A 22,133-nucleotide genomic window follows, 5' to 3' on the forward strand; every position below is an offset into this window, starting at 1 on the left:
TACATACAAGAGTGATACACACTGTCACGGCCTCCAGCTTCCACTTCACAAACACTAGCCAGCTGAGCATGTGGAGAATAGGCCAGCGGTGGGGGGGGGGGGGGGGGCAGACCAGTGACTCACCACCGGTGGGTGTCACGTGCTAATCTTAGCCGAGTGCGTAGGCATTGCGTGGAACAATCGATGCAAATCTACTTAGATCATCCGCCCATGTGGAATACGTTCGACCCTGGAGTACACTTGACACTGTCTGGAGGCCCGCAGAGAGTGTGGTAGAGCGGCAGGACACTCACATGTATATATGCTTAAAAGGCATTTGAACGCCTTATGCGCACTAGATTTTGGCTTTTATCTCGGACGCCTCCAAAGTGCGATTTTCATGCCAATCAACATTTTCTTTCTGAGCCTCACATGTAGCACAACTCTGCTCCCGACATCCCCTAAGTCAGCAAATTTCACATCGTTCACCGAGTGACTCAAGGAATTAGATGACAAATGGTTTATTGAGCGGGCATGTAAAGCCCCCTGTTTCCGGACATAGCATACAACTTTGCACTTATTGCGATGAATACGATATATCACGCTGCTTGTTTGACACGCAATTGTTTCCGTCATCCGTACGCGAAATTTAGGTCTTTTTACCAAAACATGTCATTGACAGATGTGTCCACACACGACACAGTTTTTTCATACACTTGTCTGCTCCTTCACTGCTCGACTACATTTTTTTTCCGTGTACCATCTCGTCCTTAATGCTTATCCACTTCGATAAGACATCGCGCATCTGCCTTTGGGTGCACCATTTCAGTGGATGCGGTAGTTCAAAACGTGTTGATTTTTCCTAAGTTTTTGCCTAGCGTTGGGTACATAGCACGAGCACGTTATAATGAGTGGCGTCCAGGTTAACATTTTGGTGTTCTTGCCCTAATTACCACTTCCCAAAAGTTCCTCTCGCGCAAATTTGTCGAGGATTATAAAACTGTTGTCATTAGCTAGAATTCTGATTGCGGGATATACATACTTCAAATTGGACAGGCCTGGTAACCCTTAAAAAGAACAAAAACCACAGGAAGAGAAGATAGAGAGAGAGAGAGAGAGAGAGAGAGATAGAGAGAGATAGAGCACAGAGAAACACAGAGAGAGAGAGAGGCACAGAGAGAGAGAGAGAGAGAGAGAGAGAGATATATATATATATACAGATACACACATATATATAGATACACAACATAGAGAGATATACTAGATATATATAATATAATATATTTTATATATACATATACACATATATATATATCATATATATATATATATATATATATATATATATATATATATATATATAAATGCATTATACGTAGGATGTCTCGTAATAACCAGACGTTCACATTCCGATGCCCCAGTGCTGTACATTTGACCGTGCCGCCGAGCCCAGGCGCGTCAGCTGTGCGGTCAGACGGCTCGTGCGGCGCTGCCACGGCCAACGCTCGGTGGGCGGTCCTCCAAGAGTCGAGCACCGTCTTGGCGCCCGCAGTTTTCTTGACAAATCCCAAAACCGAGCCAGTTCTACGCGCGCGCCTGTTTAAAAGTGGCTCGAACTGGCCCGTTAGATAATGACAATCATGGACCGATTTGTGAGCCAGCAGATCATCATTCTTAACCCAACACTTCTTAACCCTCTTTTTAAAAAAGCGCAGAGTAAGGATGGTGCAAGCATATCACGGATTCGTGATCGTTTATTACTTCCTAGGAGTTAGTGGTGAGCGTATTCTCAGTGTTGAACGCATTCTCAGTGGCTTAACAGCATGATTTTGGTAATCCGTCTACGGTGTCTATGACATCGCCTCATATCGAAGGACGCTTGGGCCTCTCTACAGAACAGGCTAAGACTGGCATAGGTTAGAAAGATCAGTCCCCTCCGTTTACGTTTGTAACGCATATGACATCCTGGTAGGCGTAAATGGCGTGCTTATTTTGTTTTAATATACGACTCTTTTGTTCTGAAAAGGAAGGTCATTTACTGTTTGGGACTAAAAATGAAGGATGATGACAGAAACTTCATGTGATGGTAAGAACTTAACAATGCTGAAGGTGCAAACTCAAAACTTCACCGCATCATCATTGATTACGGTGAGTAAACACAAAGATCTTAAATTTTAATGGGTTCAATACTTTTGCCCATCACACACATTGTACCCACCTACGCATCCAGAATTTGCACCTCAATGAAACAGCATCCACAGACACACATATACGATCATATGCACGGATTTCTTAGCTATCTCAACTACAAAGATCCGCCAAAAAACATCACCACATGCATGCATGCCTCGCGGGCCGAGGTTGTTTTTCTGGATTAGAGCCCTTCCGACCAGAAATGATCATTTCAGGGCTATGGGATGAAGGAAAATGGTTAACGGTGGGGCAGACTTGCATTCTCCTGGGGGGCCAACCGCCGTGCTTTAACCCGCACATGCGCGCTGGATCCAGTCGAGGTCCACCTTCCCACGGGGCTCTCAGCCCATTCGTGACTGACGCCTGCAGCCTGCCCCAGACAAGCGGAGTGCCGCGAGGATGCAGGATGAAGCGAGGTACAGGATAAGAGGTACGGATGCCGAGTGCCGAACATCAGTTCCCAACTCTATCGCCAACTCTATTCCCAACTCTATCTAATCTAACGCCAACTCACACACCTGCGCCACCCACAGCCCAGAACTGCCTTTAAGAGCAGCCGCCGCCATGACAACTCAGGGATCATTTGAGAACAAGCCTGACAAAACCCCGTATCGTGTCTTTCCGGCCGCTACCGGCGGGTCTGGCCGCGGGCGCCGGCGCCGCTGACCTTGAGAGCCTCGGGTGACGACACTCCTGTTGCCGAGCAGGACGCAGCCGCTGAGATGCAGGGACCGCCAGGAGGCGCCCAGTAACAGGTGCTCACCAGCGTGAGCCCGCAGCAGCGCGATCTGTCCGAGAACGAACCACTGGGTCACGAGCGCTGACACCTCACTGACGGCCGGGTCACGCCGCCCGGGGGCAGACCAGCGGGTCATAGGCGGTCTGGTAGCATACACGGGGGGGGGGGACAGGTCAGACCGCCTGGGGGCAGACCAGCGGGTCATGGGCGGTCTGGTGGCATACATGGGGGGGGGGACAGGAGGTCAGGCCGTAAGGTCTGACAATGCGTTCGTTCCGGCGTTGGTGTCTGCTGGGGCATACGGTGGGATCGCGCGGTTTCGCAGGCATGATTTCGATTGGACAAACATAGACCTTAACCGTGAGATCACAGTACCTGGTGCGACCTGTCAGGCTCGATCGGGGTGGGACGGGACTGGGCTGACTGGGGCTATGAATTGGGTCTCCACTCGCAACGGATCCATTGTAAGCATGAGACCGACCCTTCCCAGGTAAGTCAGTGATTTGCGTCTATGTCATCTTCGATCCCAGACATGCGGGCCAGCAGAATATTGCAGCAAACTTCATAGAGCAGAAGTGGAAATTGGAAACCACTGACAGACTGTCAAGCTCCAAGGTCGTCTGGAATGAGAGGAGGAAGTACCACGCCGATGTCCTTTGTCATGAAATACACGACTGACATGCGAAGTTATATCAAGGCGTCCTCTAACCCCCCCCCCCTTCTATACCTTTCTCCGCCCATTTCCACGTAGACGGAGCATGCCAAGCTTATCCAATGATGATATGTGATACTCGTCTTTGATGCCACCAGCGCAATGAAACCGCAACGAACGAAATCGCACAGCTATCCTTGCGCAAACTCTCGTCCTTCCGCAACATCGTTCCGCGGCATCAATATCCCCTTCAGTTAGCACAATATTAAAGGAAGTGCTCCACATGTGTATGGGGATTTGAACTGAAACAGCCATCGTGAACACCATTTGGTGCAGTTCATAGCGCTTCTCAGGATCGAAACCAAAAAATGTCATTTTTAAAGATCGGTTGGGGTGGGGGGCTGAGCAGAAAAGGTTGACCTAATCTACTCCCAAAACATTATTTCTCCCGGATTTCGGCACTTGAATTTACGTTCTGGATTTTAGACTCAAAAAAGAAGATATTTAGTAGATTCAAAATTGTTTTCCCCGGGGAATGACTCCCCATTTTAAGTTAAAGTGAGCTGCCTTTTTGTGAAAAGCTTAAAATGCGGCGTAACTCACTGAAAAACTCCCAGTAATCTTAATAAAGAAACGCTGATGACTGTTTCACGCTTCTTATGCTGAGTATTTCAAGGTTACCCAGGCATCCGTGACGCAAAAATAACGTCATTAAAATCGTGCCATCCTATTGGCCATGTTGCGATCAAGGCCAGCAAAACAACTGTCGATGCGTTCATATCTGGCGTTCGTGAGCACGATTTCCAGATAAAACGACTTCAATTGGCTCTCACTCAATGTCGTGCAATGTACGATGACGCAATTAAGCAATGACGTGTTGTCATAAGTGATGCTATTTCATCATATCTGATGCTTACTTCAATACATCTACACGTGGAACATTTCCTTTAAGGATTGACGGAGCCCACCGCGCACGTGTCGCTGACGTCTTCAGTATCTGCGGCCTCGGCGCCAGACGCTGCGGGTCTGCTTGGCCTGAATCAGCGCCGAGTGCCGTCCGCCTGCAGCGTCACACCGACACCAGCGGGGGGGGGGGGGGGGGGGCGCGTCATCGCCCAGACACGTGCTGCTGCCTCAGAACGCACTCACGTGACCGGCCGACACCACGGTCTGCCCACGCTGGGCGTGGCGGTAATCACGCGGGCCTTACAGCCGGCCCGAGTAAACAGACCTGCGGCGACTCGACGGCATCCACGCGCGGGGCGGGCGGTCGTGCCGACTGCCCCGCCGGGAATGGGGCCGACTGCCCCGCCGGGAACGGGGCTGTCGGGCCACGAGCACCGCCCGCATCGGGCCCGAGCGCAGCGCTGCGGCCCGGTGAGGGGCCCACCGTCGACGATTAAGTGGAAGGAAGTGACCTCAGTCCGGCGCTCCGCCTTGGAGTATCGTACCGGACGTCCGCGCCGGTCGACGGCCGGCCGGGCCCGCCGCCCTTCTTCGGTCGGCATTCGCACGGGAAGGGATGACTGGCAGACGCCGCCGGGTCGGGCCGCTCGTCGGCCAAGGTCGCGGGCTATCGTTCGAGGGATGCACCCGCTTCAAGAGCAGCACCGAGCTTCATCAGCTGAGTTGATGTCCGTCAGAACGTTTGTCACACAAACATGGTAGGAACCGCTGATTAAATAGGGTAGGGGATAAGCATGAGTTGAAAGACGAAATAATTTATGCCATGAAGAAGCATTATGTGCCTGTGCATATATGCATGGTGTCGGTCGAGGTTTTCCAACTCGCACCTCAAGGAAATTGAAGCGAATCCACTGCAAATCCGAGCCCTACACTAATGCCCTGACAATGCAGTTTCTTGACAGAGTCATTCATCCTGCAAACGAATCTTCCGCAGCCCCAGGAGGCCGTTAGGAAAGCGGAGTATTAGAAAAACTGGGCATCCAACCTCAGCCCTAGGAAATCTGAGTCACCCAGCGCCAGCTCCAAGAACGCGAGGACCCCTCTGGCTGACTCTGACCTCCGACCTCTGACCTCCGACCTCTGACCTCTGACCTCTGACTGACCTCTGACTCCTCGAACATCGGGCGCGGGCTCATGCAAGCTAAGATCCTCCCTATCTGGCCATCAAACTGTGAGCTTCAGAATCGTGGAAATCCTTCTCACCTGGTCTTCAAACTTTCGTTCCGGGCTGTATTCTCGCGGTCATCTAGCATGGTTTCCAGGGAGGCGGAGATCCTTCCCACCTGGTTATCAAGCGTTAACTCGAGGGCCCTCATCGCCTTGACACAGACGTCAGCCCCAGCAAGACTCAACTCCTCATCACCTGACCATTCAGTGTCTGCTGCAAGAAAACAAAGCTCTTCCTCACCTGGCCATCCATCGCCTGCTACAGGACGGTGAGATCCTCCTCACTTGACCTCACATTTCAGTGAGAGAGAACGTCCCCCTCACCTGGTCATCCAGCGTCAGCTCCAGGAAGGCAGGGATGCACTTGGCCCACTCCACCAGGATCAGCAGCTGCTGCCGCATTGAGTCGCAGACGTCGGCGTGCGTGGCAATTTGTTTGTCGCTGATGTCCGTCTCCCGACAGCCGGCCTGCAGCAGTCGGCGAGGGTTAGATGCCGCCCCGTCCAGCTTGACCGTAGGCGGCGCAGAAGGTCGCCATTAGACAAGCACCACGCCAGACGGGCGCTTGTCTGATGTCCGAACCGAGCTGACTGAGTCCAACTGATCTTAAGTGCATACAAACCTGCAGTCTTTGCAAGTGTTAGTATGAATTCTTTGCGACAAGTTACAGAACAATTTTTGCAGGTGGTTAGGCAGCAAAAACAGGTTTTGTTTGATTTGCTGGGTTGCAAGTCTGCTTTCGCAGATTCGTTGAGGCTCGTTTTATTGGTTGTGAACTTCCGTGGGTGGGATCCGTCCAGCTGCTCCCCCAATCTGTTGGTAATCATCAACGGGCCCCAACAAGCTAGACGTCGATTCATTTGTACCCACCACGCGATTGCCAAACTGGATTCGGTTGTCGACCCTTGGAGCTACTCGAGCGAGATTCCTTGTCATTTGCATTACAACGGGGCGGTCAGTGAGGGACGAACTCACCCGCGTGGGTCGATCTGGCGCGACATGCGGTTGTGGTCATTATGGACGAACTCAACCCGCGTGGGGTCGATCTGGCGCGACATGCGGGGTTGGTCATTATGGACGAACTCTGCCGCGTGGGGTCGATCTGGCGCGAACATGCGGGGTGGTCATTATGGACGAAACTCAGCCGCGTGGGGTCGATATGGCGCGACATGCGGGTGTCATTATGGGACGAACTCACCCGCGTGGGTCGATCTGGCGCGACATGCGGGGTGGTCATTATGGACGAACTCACCCACGTGGGGTCGATCTGGCGTGACATGCGGGGTGGTTCATTATGGACGAACTCACCCACGTGGGGTCGATCTGGCGCGGACATTACGCTCAGCGTTGAGCAGCACTTGCACGGACAGCGCGCTATGAGACGAGTCTTCGAAACTCGGCCGACGGGCGCTGATTCGGTCCCGCTCGTTCTGCACGGCTGTGGGACGGCGGGGACGGGTCAGAAGGGCGTGAGACTGGATCAAAGTGGGACACGATTGGGCTCAGAGGAGGAGCGTGCGGTGGCGCAGCGGGACTGGGTCTTTTACCCATGCACCATCCGAGGCCTGGGCATAAAAGCCACGTGTTCGTGATGAATGGCGTTGCGCCGGCCGTCCTGGTCCTGGCTCCCCCAAACTGGTCGGCCAGTCTGGCCCCGGTTCTCCCAGACTGGTCGAGCAGTCTGGCCCCGGCTCTCCCAGACTGGTCGGGCAGTCTGGCCCCGGCTCTCCCAGACTGGTCGGCCAGTCTGACTGGCCCCGGCTCTCCAGAACTGGTCGGCCAGTCTGGCCCCGGCCCCTCCCAGACTGGTTGGCCACCCTGGTCCCGGTCGTGGTCTGACACCGAAGCGAGAGCATCCGCGATGCCGCGCGTTGCAGGCGATCGGGCGCCTATCTGTGGGTGTGTGACGTCATTTAAGCGCGCATCACCAGCGCTCGTCCCGTTCAGACCATCTGTATCCGGCTGCAAGATAAGTCAGGGTGGCTCTGGAACCCACGGCCAGCTGCGAACAAAGCTCTCACCCGATGAGCTCAATGACCCCTAACAATGTACAGGGCTGCGGGTATCCACTGCGCTTTAGATATAGCTTCTGTCGTGCGCTTTTTTGTCGGAGAATTAATCTCATGTGAAGTTATGTCATAGTTCCACGTTCTGTGACGCTGCGAAGGAGCAGGTCTGACCGCGCATGCACTCATCTGCCTAAGTCTAGCATTTTCCAGTCGTTAAGTGCAGACGTTCAAGTTGACATTGTTCTGGTCTCTGTAACGACGCCGCTTGTGGGCAGCTCGCCAGCGATAGCGACACATGAAACGCTCCGCGGGCACAATGTTTACATTCGCAATTTTCTGTTTGGGCGAGCGTTTAGCATCGACTTAGCGTGCACACCTCAGGCTGGCTGTGAGCATCTGCGCATTGTTCCGTTTCTGCCGAGCTGGCGGTGTTTTACTGCGCGAGTCGGCGAACTGACTCAGCGCTTGTCTTCACTGATCGACAGCTCCAACGAGTCAGCAGCGCGGCTGTGTACTGTCGCGGGCTGTCTCCGAGGCGAGCGAAAACTAAACAAAAACATGCCTCTTTGCCACCAGAGGCCCATCCGGGAGACAGGAAGGGTTCTGCATCGGACAAACATATATGTACGACGCAGCGAGCAGTTGGTGTGAGAAAGCAATGTGGGCAATGAATGAAAAATAAGATATCGTTGGAACCGTCGCCTTGAATTCAGCCAAGCCCATTGCCTGCTGAACGCGGTGCGAACCGATCTCCGATACTGCCAATGTGTGGAGCGTGAACGGCACGAAAGGCCCGGCTCCAGACATTAGGGCTGGCGGTATGGGGGGCCCGGCTGCAGCCATGGGACTGACGGTATGGAATTCCCGGCTGCAGGCATGGAACTGACGGTATGGAATGCCCGGATCTGGACATGGGACTGACGGCGTCGGGGGCCCGGGTCCAGACATGGGACTGACGGTATGGAATGCCCGGCTGCAGGCATGGGACTGGCAGTATGGATTGCCCGGATCTGGACATGGGACTGACGGTGTCGGGGGCCCGGCTCTAGACATGGGACTGACAGTACAGAAAGGCCCGGCTGAAGGCATGGATGACGGTATGGAAGGCCCGGCTGAAGGCATGGGATGACGGTATGGAAGGCCCGGCTCCAGACTTGGGACTGACGGTATGGAAGGCCCGGGTCTAGAAATGGGACTGACGGTATGGAAGGCCCGGCTCCAGACATGGGACTGACGGTATAGAAGGTAGGACCCGGCTCCACAAATCGGACTGACGGTATGGAAGGCCCGGCTCCAGACATGGGACTGACAGGATGGAAGGCGCGGCTCCAGACATGGGGAACTGACGGTATGGAGGGCCTGGCTCTAGACATGGGACTGACGGAGCAGCAACAGAGTGGTCCATTCGACCAAGTCTGGAATGTGTCCACTCACCACCCAGACAACAAGCACAGGGAGCGTCGTGCACGTCTTTGTGAAGAGCTAGCGGCTACAGGCATCAACGTCCGGCGGGTTTCTAACCAGGGCTGCTGACCTGGATACAGAACGCCCCTCCCACACGCCCACGAATATGTTTTCCAACCAAGGCCTCTGATCTGGGTATAGAACGCTCTTCCACACGCACGATTACGTTTCTAACGAGGCCTCTGATCTGGACATAGAATACCCTCCACACGCACCAACACATTTCTAACCAGGACCCGCTGATCTGGATATCAAACGCCCCCCCCCCCCCCCCACACACACAAATACGTTTTCCGGATCAAGCCATACCTTCTTTTCGCATACCGGCCCGAAAGCATTTCTTCAGTCGACAATAGCGACAGTGGTTTCTTTTCTCTTTGTCCACCATGCAATTCCGGCTGTACCTGCGGGAGAACCGTGAAGGTAGTTGCATGCAATGTCATTGCACAGAATGCATCCATGCACCGACCGCCAGACGCGGAGAACTGATAAGGAAGCGAAGGTTTGGAATGGTTCACTTATCTTGTGGCGTACGCTCCACAAGCGAGCGCCAAATGTTCTCCGTACGTTGGTCGCAACCATATTGCGCAGTGTGCGATCGGCACTGGTCAGCGTCCCTGGTATTCCTCATATGCCCCGCAGTATCCAGCACAAAGATGATCAATATAAAACACAACAGGCACCGGAAATTTCGGTATCTTGATAAACTTCGGCAACTGCGAGCACGAGCCGCCCTGGAACTGCGGGCGAGCCAGAGCTCCTCCCGGCACCCACCTGCAGGTGTACTTCTGGTTTTTCCTGACCGACCGGCGGAAGAAGCCCTTGCAGCCGTCACACGAGATGGCGTTGTAGTGCTTGCCGGTGGCCTTGTCGTTGCAGATGGCGCACAAGTGACCGAGCATGGACGAATCCACAGGAGAGAGGGCGGGCGTCTGTTGCAGGTCCACCTCGGCTGTCAACGCGGGCGTCTCGTTGGCTCACAACCTCCAGCACAGCGAAAACACATTTTTCATGACGTGCTGAACGGCCTGCAATGGTGTGACGTCATGAAATGCCATATGTTTTGGGAAGAATGCGCATGTTTCTCGGGAAAAATAGGCGTCTAGAGGCATGTTTATATTACGTATTCACATTTGCCATTTTCTTGTATAAGGTCTTCCCAGCAGTTCAACGCTAAATTGTGCTAACGTGAAATAGCGTTTGATGACATTTGACGCCAATTCACAAGTGCCGCCTAATGCACAGCATTCATTTTACCAAACGGTTGGACGTCAGCATTCCTTAAATGGAATCTTACACATTTGAAGAAAATGAAGCATGCATCAAATATCACGAAATAAGCTCACCTATAACCAATGGTATACTTTTAAGCAGGAAAAGACTACTCTGGACAACATGCTTTTATATTTAGTAAATATGCTTATCAAATAAGTCAAAGTTCGGTTATCGAACCTTACACTACATTGATTGAGAGCCAGTTGACTTCCAGTCTATTTGGAAATCGTGCTCACGATCGCCAGATGTGAGCCACTTGTCAATTATATTTTTCTTGGACTCGGTCGCCGCATGGCTTATGGAGTGACGGGATTTGGGTAACGTTATTATGATGCCATGGATTCCTGGGTGACCTTAAACTATCTCGTACAGACTATTTTAATAAAAACACGCCGAACTCAAAATATTTCGTGCAGGCTATTTTGAGTCCGGTGTGCTGCTCAGAACCTAGAGGAGTTAGTTCTTAAGAAGGGCAGGGCTTTTAAGTGCGCCGAATTATCCTCTTTTTTTCTGGCCCGGCCTGGCTTTTTTCTGGCCTTTTTATATGCTTTTTCTAGGCCATTTCAGTCTGAAACCCCATACAAATGTGGAACAACCTCCTTAACACTAACGCTCTAAACGACATTGTGGCCCAAAATAAGCGTATCGGCCGATGCTCTAACGCTCGAAAAACTATCGGCAGAAGCTCTTAAAAATAGGTAAGCCGACGGCAAGACAGCTGGTAGATGCAACGGACGCTGCTTTTGCCGCTACTTTTGTCATGACTCATGCCAGACAGCATGGCTCATACGATACTGCAGTATACCCGATAACGGCGCGTCTACAGATACCGCACGATACACCAAGGTCGGATTTAAACACTTGTGCTTGCAATGGCCGCCTTATCTCACGCTGAGTCTCGGTGGCACGGAGGGGTGGGGGATGTGGAGGGGGCGGGGTGGGCGGGGCTTTCCGGGCTGTGCTGGCCGCACCTGACCTGGCATACCTGGCGCCGCGGTAGCCTCTCCCTCCAAACAGATCCACTTTCTCACCGGCGCGCGCCGCGTCGGCGTCCAAATTGCAACATCAGGACACCTCGGACAGCTGAGCGGCTGTACCCTTACCCTCCTTAGGCTCAGCTGACAGCACCGAGCTCATTCCACTGTTGTGTCCTCTTGCGTGTGGATCACGGCTGCCACGGTACGAATCAGCCCTCCTACCACTTGTAATCCCTGCGGCGATGGCTCGTGCACAAACCCTTCGCGACCAGCGCCAGCATGGCAGCTGTAGGTGCACTGGGGCGGCGGTCGGAATCGTTACCGTAGTGCAAACGCAAACATACCGTGTGATCAGCGTGGCTGGCGTCTTTCCACTGTCTTACTTAAACCTACACGCTCACCGCCTCATCCCTCGTTCTCGCAGAGCCTCGCCTCGCCGGGGTATGTGCCAGCCGTCAGTCATGAGTCAATTTGTCTCACCCGCTCGAGCAGCTGCAACCCCCGAGCACACGGCGGCGGGGTTCCGGGAGCCGTTCCTCGTGGTTTGCGACAGCCCGGCGTGGCTCTTATCTCGCTCCTTGATCTCATAGCTCCGAGATGGTTGTTCCGAGGCGGAAGAGCCAAACCAAAAAGAGCCGGAGTGACCATACCAAGCGTCAGACGAGGTGGGCCTGCGCAGCCTGCCTCCATCCGAGCGCGCCGCGAGGTCACGCACGCGCCTTGCGCCACGCGCCCCAGACCGGATCACGGCTCCGGACAGAGACCAGCCCCCGGGCGTGTGAGGACGACCACCCGCAGGCTCGGCCCAGGACCGCGTGGCCGGTGGCTGGCGCGCCGCGGCCCGCCGTGGCCTGCTGAGTACACACCGGCGGCCTCTGGCGACCTGTTCAAACACGACCGTCACGTGACCAGTGACCTTGTCGGCGGCGAGCGCGGCCTGCCAGATAGCGGCGCCCGGCGGCTTCCGAGCCGCGATATACGGGGCACGGGCGGGACCGGGGGGCCCGGCGTATCTCGTTGAGTGGTGCAGCATCTGACGAAGTGGGCGGCGCGAGGCTGCAGGGCAGGTGCACCGCTCAGGGGTGCTGCGCGCGGCAGGTGGGCATTACAAGCCGTTCGAGCGCTGTTTCGAAGTCGCCTTTTGCTACGAACGGGGGCTGATATGTCCCGACGTCCGTGAGTGGAAAAATATGTCGCCGCATGACTTGTCATTACGTAGGTATCCAACCAGTCGTGAGCAACGTTGTGGATATGAAGCCACTGCCGATGCACAGAATGGATACCCTTGTGCGCCACCAGTGGCGTGGAGGTGAAGACCATCGTATCTCAACTGTATATACCCTCACTGGCGGGGCGCCGCCGCCGGCAGGAATGTGTCCTGGACCACGTGGGCCGTCAATCCATCAGGCTGGCGAACACGTCTTATGGTGCGTGTGCATCTGTGTAAGTGTAGGGATTCAGTCACATGTCGCTGCATTCCCAGGTCCATGAACGCTTTGGCGGCTAAATGCTTGGGGATGACACGGATAACAACATTGCAGCCGACGGGTTATGCATTTCCATCCTGAAGGTTGTGCCGGTTGTCAGTCACACAAGCCGTGCTAGGCGGGGTTCATGTGATGCCTCCACATGAATCCCGAAACAAAACCTCCCCTATCCAGCGTTTTTCCAGAGGACATACTTCTGTCTTGGCTGCTGAGTGGCTGTTATCTGAGGTTATATCGCTCTCGATCACCACCCAAACCGCCGGGCTATTTTAGGCTAAACGCGTACGTTTGTTTATCACTGTTCGAGGCAGATGAAGGTCAGGAGATTTCATAGCGTTCGTACGGACCACTGCCCCAGGCAAAAGCGGAGGGCTGACAATAGTGACCACCCCTGTGTTTCAAAATAAGGCGGGTAGCTAGTTACGCCGTGTGAGATAGTAAGCACCGTCTGGGTTAGATGGAATGGGGTAACAATAATAGCTATAAACGGCAGCTCACCCGTTAACGCCAATTCCAATAACAACTTTAACCTGGTCCATTGTAGCTGTCTTTAAAACAATTTCAACGTCGTGCAACTATATACTCAAACGTGGCAATGGGCAAGAATACACATCTGCGTAGTTTGTATGACATGACCTTCCTCGGGTCACACGATAACGTCCGGCGTTCGAGATCGGCTTCGGAGAGGGTCGCATCGTCTTCTGTCCCGCCGACTGCTGGCGCACCTGAGCGCCAGACAGTTGGACGCCCATGATTGAGTTATAGACGGCACGTGCGTCGAACTGTGCAGCTGGTCTTAGGCTTTCGTCTGCTTCGCTTGCTGGGATCTGGCACCAACCATTAACAACGCCCTTTAAGGGAGTATTCCACATTTATATGGGGTTTTGAACTGAAATAGCTATCTTGAAGAGCTTTTGGAGCTGTCCACAATCCTGTTTTTCTTAAGTTCTAAGCCCCTCTAGCTTCTGGGTTACACGCCCGCGAAGATGGGAAAAGGTATATCGGGGAAAGTATTTCAAAGTCATCTCGGCATTCATGACGTCTTAGTAACGTCATTCAAATCCCGCTATTCCATGAGCCATGATGCGATCAAGGCCAACAAAAACTGAATTGCCGATAAGTTTACATCTGCGGTTCGCATGCACGATTTTCTGATATAACAGCCGTCAACTGGATCTCATTCAGGTACGGTGACGCAATCTAGCGATGACGCATTGAGGAGCAAATTTATTAAACAGAGAATTATGCTATCTAGATCAATCTTTTCCATTCAAAAAGTATACCAGTAGTTATAAGTGACGTTGCTTCATCATATTTGATGCTTACCTCAATATCTCCAAATAAGAAACGTTCCCTCTAAACGATTGGATACATGGGATGCGGTCACGAGCGCATAGTAGGTTCTTGACACGACCCATTACCAAGTTTAGTGTTCACTTTTCGCATCCTTCAGGTTCTGTTAGTCTCGTATCGCTGCCTCGCCACGTCGTGATGTGAACCTGGTTCTGTTCCTTGGTCCTCATCCTCTTACATTTTTAAAAAATTCGCGTTTTCTGTTTATCGAATGGGGGAGGTGACATTGCGGTGATAGTGCAATGTTGCAGGAAAACGTGTCTGTTACAACAGCTTGCAAACTTAACAATTCGTGCGGCATATGAGCCAAAGCACTTGAGTGTTTTGTTGCTGAAATCTGCTTGAGGCTGTGACCAGTGGTTGCAAAGATATGAGCTTTAAGAATGCTTGCCGCCCGGCCGGGCCGGGCATCTCAAGCTGACAGGGTTCTCATCGCCCAAGTAGGACTCGCTCGACGTCTGCAGCCACGAGTATAATCAGTCCCCTGAACACGTTTATCGCGGGATTAACCGATATCCGTGTGTGCCGAGTTAGGAGGGCTTTCATTGCGAACGCCGTGTTCATTGTTCGCCGACTGGTTACAGCTGTCCAGATGTTCGTGGTTTGCACAGTCTGCGTGTTTATGGTTGCTTGTCTGGCAAGCCGCCGTGTCGTGTCCGGGTGTCCCACTGGACCTGGGGCATTCAACACCGCTCAGAAACGTAACGGCTAATTATGGTTATGGTATTTATATAATATGTATTTATATAGTATGGTAATTATATAATAATAGGAATGGTTGCCGCCAATGTGGGTCAGGATATGTAAGGTCAAATGCTGGTTGATTAGTGCTAGGAGGAGGCGCGCGCATGAAACAACAGACGTAAGAAACCACTGTGAAGAGCCAACAAACTCTCATGACATCGATCTCTTTTGATGTAAACTGAACAATAAGGTTGATGACACAGACGCTCAGCCTTTATGCCATCAGGATGGGCCAGTCACGTAAGTCCGATAGGCAGAAACACATCCAATGGCGGATCTGGAGCGGGCGGGGAGGGGGGGGGGGGGCACGGGACCATGTCCAACCCCCCTCACTTGGAGACCTACAAACTCCGAAGTGGCACAAAACCAGCCGAACAGATGCTATGTTTTTCAACACAAAACGCGACCAAATCGGACGTGTTAAGGCCTGCAGGCGTCCACGGGGGGGCCGCAAGCAGACCATAAATCTCTTCGCTGATTGGTGGGTGGGGGGGGGGGGGAGGGTAGGGCTTATTACGCAGTCCATGGCTACTATGCCGTTGCCGGGATCTTTCATGTCCGCTTGCCAGGACACTACGATCGCTAAGGAGCCTTCCACGTTATCCTTGGTTCCTGTCCATTTGCTCGGAGAGTCCTACTCTGTTGCCGGGCCCCGTATGCAACCTGCCGGGCATTCTTGATCGGTCCAGGGCACTCTATATTCTTTCCATTCTCAGAGAGGTCCTACGCTATGGACGGCGGCACCATATGTTAACCTGCCGGCGTTCTCTAGGCTGCTCAGGGCCCTTGACATTAGTTTCGGGTTCTTTCCATTTGCTCGGATTCGGATTCCATTCGGGTTCTTTCCATTTGCTTTGCTGTTTCTGGAACGACATGTGTTAACCTACCGAGGCTCTAGATGCTCAGGGACCTCACATTGGTCTGGGACTCTGGTTGTCTAGGGATGTGCACAATAGATGTGCCCCCATATAAATATGACAAACATATGAATCTTAAACCTGAATGGCCGAAATCCGATAATTTTTTTGAGAGGATCCAAACTTCACGGGGGGGGGGGAGTCACAATGTTCCCCCTTGACGAAATTCCGGGCCAGTTACTGAACAAAGCTGTAATTGTGCGGCGCCCCTTCGCGCAATTCCATGTCTCATTGGTCTGATGTCCTGAGACCGTTTTGGCTCTCTTCCCATACGAATTTAGAGTTCTTGCTGCTACGTAGTTGGCTGTCATCCACCGCCCCGCTACAATTAAGAAGAAGAACTCTAGAAGCTAAGACTCCTCGCTGACCAAAATGACGCTATTGACTACAACGGAACAGCAGGAATTAATGCGAAAGGATTCATTGACCATCGCGGCCTACTACAATGACTGCTAAACAGAGATGGCCCAGGATGTAGCTGAAGGAGGACCATGTCTATTTTCGGCTCCACCCAGTTGGATAGAGAGCCACTACAAGATCAGATAGAGCGCCACCCGGAATTCCGATATCTTTTCACATTAAGCCACGACCCCATGCAAGTCAGAAAGCCACGTTTCTTGGTCATGTCCGTTTGTTCGGGCACCTTTCAAACTCTTGCGGACCCATGATGTATCAAGAGTGTGATCAGTGGGCTTGTGTTGCAAGCATCCTTTGTCGGCACATTGTGCACAGCTACTTCCCGATGATGGCATCGGCCCTGCCATCTCCGCAGAGTTTTACGTAGCTCAACCATCGATGTGGGCAACAAAAAAGCAAGCACCTTGAGGATCAGCCGCCTTGAACGATAGTAAACAGCCTGCGTGTTTTCGTGCGAATACGACCGATGTCTACCGCCGGGGGCCCAGCGGCGTACTCAGCATCGCATGCCAAGAGGGGGGAGGGGGACGAATACCGTGCCCCGTTGTACCGTGTACTGTTGGTCTCAGACCTCTTGCCATGTGGCCATTTGAAATCATGTCTGAAGTTTTGGCGCGTTTCGCATACAATTTTTTTAAAGACCAGTGACAACAACGTTTGGTTTGAGTTTTCGAAACGGTGATCCAATTTGGCAACAAAGGCCATTGTATATAGAGGACCGTGGAGCAAGGTTATCGGCTGGACTTGCAAGAGAAGGGGGGGGGGGGGGGGGTCCGCTGCGTCGAGCTCACACGCCACCTCGGACACGCCCACCGTCGAGATTACGGCGGCCTGAGGCCATGCAGGCATCTCGGCCCAAGCTCACCCTCACTGATGAGTTTAAACCCCTTTTCTGCGACCAGGACATGACAGCATATCAGCTGTTGCAGATGCCGGCTGAGGTGTGACGTCAACTGTTTTCATGCACATGCCACTTCGCACTGTTGCGGGCTGTTCCTCGTACTATTTGCAGCAGCGGACTGAGCGCGGACGGGGGTCGATGCAGACGCCGTCGTTCGTAACTAGGCAGCGAAACGCACACAGAATGAGCTTATCAATTACCTGTGTCCTCACGTGAGGGAAGAGAGTTAAAACGTTGTCGCTAGAGGCCTGAACACAGCACACATGATGTCATCCTACTTCGGCTGTTTTGTCATGTTGTGATCCGACTTCGCGTTGCCCCATACAGGTGACCCGAATTTAAAAAAGTCGTCTGCAACGGAGATTTCTGTGGGCTGACCTCTTCCGGTCAACGTCTGCTACACTGATTGACCGCAGTGGTGTGCTGCGGCAGCTTCTGTGTGGTAACGTCACGTAACTTTGCACAGAGTCACAGAGTCACAGAGTCATAGCTAGATGCCGAGCCTGCATCAGGTGACTGACTGCAGACTCGGACGCAGAAAACGGACAAAAATGACCGGCGTAGACAGGTCCTTACTTTGTGCAGCACAGGCTTTCGGTTAGTGGCAGCAGCCGTGCTGAGATGCCAGCCATTATCACCACAATTATCATTACTTTTATCACCACCACTTCCCTCAAACCAGGTCGACTCTAATGACCTGCGCTATCGCACGTGAAGAAAGTGTCTTTTTGTGTCCGATTTAACAGGACTTTTTCAAAGTAAAATATCATCAGGCAATTGCCTACTGCTGTCAGTACTTCCGAAACCGTGGGGTATCCAGGAATTCGCCAAGGACCTGGCCAAACCGGGTCACAGGCGGCCATTTCAGCCTAGGAGCCTCTCCTCATCGCTGCAGGAACCCTGCTTTTTTGGAGGATATTTTCGGTTTCGGGATCCTATTTTGACGCTTCAGTGGCCCATTTTTGATGTTTTGGAAAGTCTACGGTGTTTCAAGTTGTCAAGAAGTCGCGACAAAGAGTTTTACGCTGAAAAGGGGTCATGCCCCGAAATCAAAACAGACAGTAGTGAGGTAACGTTTTCAGTATCTGAGAGATAAAAATGCTTTTCCCGTGTGACCTCTCAACTACCAATTGCAAATTATTTGGCGAGGGGAAAAAGTGACCTGTGACCAAGTGGCGGGGGTGAGGAAAGGGTGCGTGGGTGGGGTGGGGGGGGGGGGGGGGACGGTAAGAGACCGCTCCAACAGTCTGTCACTAAGCCAGGTGCTCTCATGAGCTCGAGTGTAGCCATAGGGAAGCCATGTCCCCCGTTTTTTCAGAATCCACCTATTCTGGTCACAACGGTTAGACTCTATCGGGATTTATCGAAGAGTCCGTCAAATATCGGTGGCAACATGCACATTTTTCTCGTCTTTCCAAGTACAAAAAGCCCATTCAAGTCAAGTGCCTCGCAGATTTTGACGTGTTGTTTCTCATCACGCCTGTGGTGACTTTAGTATACAGAGATTACAGCACAAACGTATTCGTAGTTGAGTAGTGCGTAGCTGGTATTAATGACGCACGTGTTTTTTTCATTTCCCGACACGCCGGCCGTGGCGCGCCTTCTGCTGAGCCCGACCCAGCGTCACCACATCGCCTCGACGCCGAGGTAGGCGTGTTGCCCCCCCCCCTCCACCCGCACGTCGGGGAGTCCCCCCCCCCCCAGATCCGGACCAGCATCCCTGCGCAAACATCAGCTCGCGCAGATACGGAGCTGAACGAGCATGCTTTTCTGTGAAGCTGGATGTGCGCGTCTACAGTTTTTGTTCTGAAAGGAGTTGGGTCCATGGCAACTGCTGTCCCTGTCTGAAGAGAGGGAGTTGTATAGATGGGCAGTGGTGTCTCCGTGACTGCCGCCTTGCTTTCGATCTATTTGCCTGCCGAACCCCCCCCCCCCCAATCTGAAAGCCTAAATCGCAGCGAGAGGTTATTGAAAGCTAGTAGATGTAGCCATATCTCCACGTTTGCATGATATCTCGCATTCTTCACCAGTGAGTCTTATGGGGCCCGCCTCTGCGCGTCATGGGTCCGACGCTTAGGCAGGGTTTAATCAAAAGCAGCCGAACGACCCTGGCCGGCCGCTTCCGGTCTGGTGGCCGTCACTCACCGACCGGTCGAGGTGGGCTGCTGAGACGAGGTGATGACATTATGGGCACTGGCCGCGCTGTGGCCGCGCACTATGACCGAGGCCGACCCGAGTGCTGGCACCGACGTCATGTCACTGCGGCGACCTCAGGTTACAGGTCACGCCCTTCGACACACCGACACCACGCGCACGCGTCGTTCTCCACACCGCCGCAATGCTTGACACTGCGTCGAGCCCTCTCATCACTCCGGCGTCTCACGGCAGCCAGGCCTGCGAGCGCTCCGGTGACGTCACGGCCGCGAGCGACCAATCAGACGCCTCGATAGTGCTGGCCCCGCCCAGGACTGAGCGGCGACCTCCAGATACGCTGTCGTCGCCGATGCTTCTCAGCTGTTCGGTGGGTGACGTATGCATGGCGGGGCGCTTTGCGATCGGGCGAGGGCGGCGATTTACTGGCGCCCGTAGCTCTTTTCAGAAGGATTCGGAGTCTTTTAGGATGGAAAATGGGCTCGTTGACCGCCAATTTTGGATAGGGCATTGAGTTACAGAGTTTCGGAAACTCTACTAAGGTTCCCTACCTCCAGCACACGTCCAATGTTTTTCGGTCGCCACTTGTATACGGCAGAATATTGCAATGCATCCTCTATTCTGGGGAATGCTGATCACATCCGTAGAGCATGGCCATGCTCGCATACTGTGCACACGGCAGAGTGTGCGAGATTCGGCGTCCACCTCAGGGTTGGCGTTACATTTGCGTCACATTTAAATGTTTTGAAAAAACTGGCTGATGCATCAACGTAACGAGCCTGCAACTTCAAAAATATTTCAGACTTCATGCACGACAAAATACAGCCAAGACAAAAACTTCAAAGGAAAATAGCCAAAAACATGGTTCCACGGCCCGCAGTCACAACAGCACGCGTTTGTGTAATTAGATAAGTAATTGCATACACTAAAAAGGAACGAAATTTGCCTGTCATTTGCCGACGTTGTCTGTAGCGTCACGACTTACAATTGGTGACAAATCAATATCATCAGCAAATGCGGTCACACAATCTCGCATTTCAAAGTTAATCTGTACAGGCTGTGTGTCTGCCATATCGATGAGGTGAGGTAGAGTCAGCCAGGCAACTTGCGACGGTGGCAACCTACCCAGGCGGTAGGTAGGTAGGCGCCATCTAGATGAATTCCTATCGATTCACAGGTCTAAGGATCTAACTTATGGTCTGGTGTCAGAATCTGTCACGAACATTATGTAAGAAAGACGCGCATTACCCACGCCAAGTTTCAGAGTATGTAGTGTGGAAAATATCTCACCAAGTGTATATAACCGTTGTTAGCTTACAGCACCATGCAAACTTTGTGCAGCGTGCACAAGAGGCAAATGTTGTGCCCACATTACCGGCTTTGTGCACTGCCTACGATGTGTATTTAATACCAATATGCCACGTACCCTTCAGCCACGACCCAACGGGACCATCTGATCATCAGACTTGTATTCGACTCGATTTGCCTTGGCTGGCTCAAGACTGGCTCCAAACTTTTGGATTCTACTCAATTTTCTTAAGCCGGCTCAAGACTGGCTCAAAAACTTTCGGATCCAATTCAGTTCACGACTCATAGCCGTTTCATCTTTTTTATTCCTCTCAGTTAAGACTTATTGCTCGCATTGAACCATTTGACCCGTGAATGATGCAGCTTGCGAAATCAAAGATACGGTCCAGTTCTGGTTCGTTTATATATATATATATATATATATATATATATATTATGTATATATGTATATATATATACATATATATACATATATACACATATCGGATTGCAGTTCTTGCAATGGCGATTAGCGACAAGTTACAAATATACTATGAACTTACCTACCTACCTTAGCCTAACAAGTACTACAAAGCACGACTGCATTTCTCACAAACAAGCCCAGCAAAAACCCACTTCACTCGACCCACGTATGCAATCAGCAAGGAAAATACCTGAACTGAACTCTGAACAATTGAACTCAAGATAAGCTAACGCGGCGCCGACTACCGTTTCCACCCGGACACCTTAAACTCACCTCACCATGACATTCTATGATGGGTTAGGAGTGAAAACAGGTTTCCGAGCTGCATGGGGGTTAGGCTGCTAAGCGCCACTTACCCGCATTCCAAGACTACTCAATTTGTAGACCACATTGCCACTCGCAAGCTGCGTTGGAGTTGTAGTGTAGTTGAAGTTGGAAATAGCTACTGGTGGAATCGTCGGGCGTCACATTCCACAGCATGCAATCCGCATATGAGACGGGACGACGTTGGTACTATTGCTGTTGATTTCACACAGCATCATCAAAAGGATGCTCATAGCAGTCCAAGTAGTGGTGAAGTAGTAAAGGTCAGGTATTGATTAGTTCATTGCTCTGACAATTGACGATGGAAAATATAGCCAGCCCTTGGATTTTATGGGCAACAAATAATCGTTCACTGATTTCAGCATAGAATTAAGGAATGTAGGAGGTCTGTGCTATGCTATACATCTGACTCCTTGCTGAGACTGGGCAAACTAGTTCAGAATAAAATACTGTGTTTGCTGCTCAAAAATCTAACTACCCGTGCTTAAAATGCAAAATGTTTGATAACTGATCTTGCATGCTGTTCATTCTGATGTTCTGAAATGATATCTTAATTTGTCTAGGGCGCGCTACGTTTCCTGATGTTATCATTTTATTTCAGCCATTATGACTCTGACTGACACGGCATGTACGAAATGGTCAGCTCA

General features: G+C 52.1%; 1 protein-coding gene across 1 annotated transcript in view; it reads right to left on the reverse strand.

Moving 5' to 3' along the window:
- Window positions 1–1,385: 1,385 nt before the first annotated feature.
- The window catches only part of LOC119096377 (retinoic acid receptor alpha-A-like), a 43,507-nt gene continuing 22,759 nt past the window's right edge, over window positions 1,386–22,133 (reverse strand). The window contains 5 exon segments of the mRNA XM_037219252.1: window positions 1,386–2,960; window positions 6,021–6,149; window positions 7,001–7,134; window positions 9,479–9,573; window positions 9,944–10,121. Coding sequence (XP_037075147.1) covers window positions 2,745–2,960; window positions 6,021–6,149; window positions 7,001–7,134; window positions 9,479–9,573; window positions 9,944–10,121 — 752 coding nt within the window. The 3' untranslated portion in view covers window positions 1,386–2,744.

Source organism: Pollicipes pollicipes, unplaced genomic scaffold (genome assembly GCF_011947565.3).
Source record: "Pollicipes pollicipes isolate AB1234 unplaced genomic scaffold, Ppol_2.1 Scaffold_2035;HRSCAF=2384_pilon_pilon_pilon, whole genome shotgun sequence".
In the NCBI taxonomy this organism is placed as follows: Eukaryota; Metazoa; Arthropoda; class Thecostraca; order Pollicipedomorpha; family Pollicipedidae; genus Pollicipes; species Pollicipes pollicipes.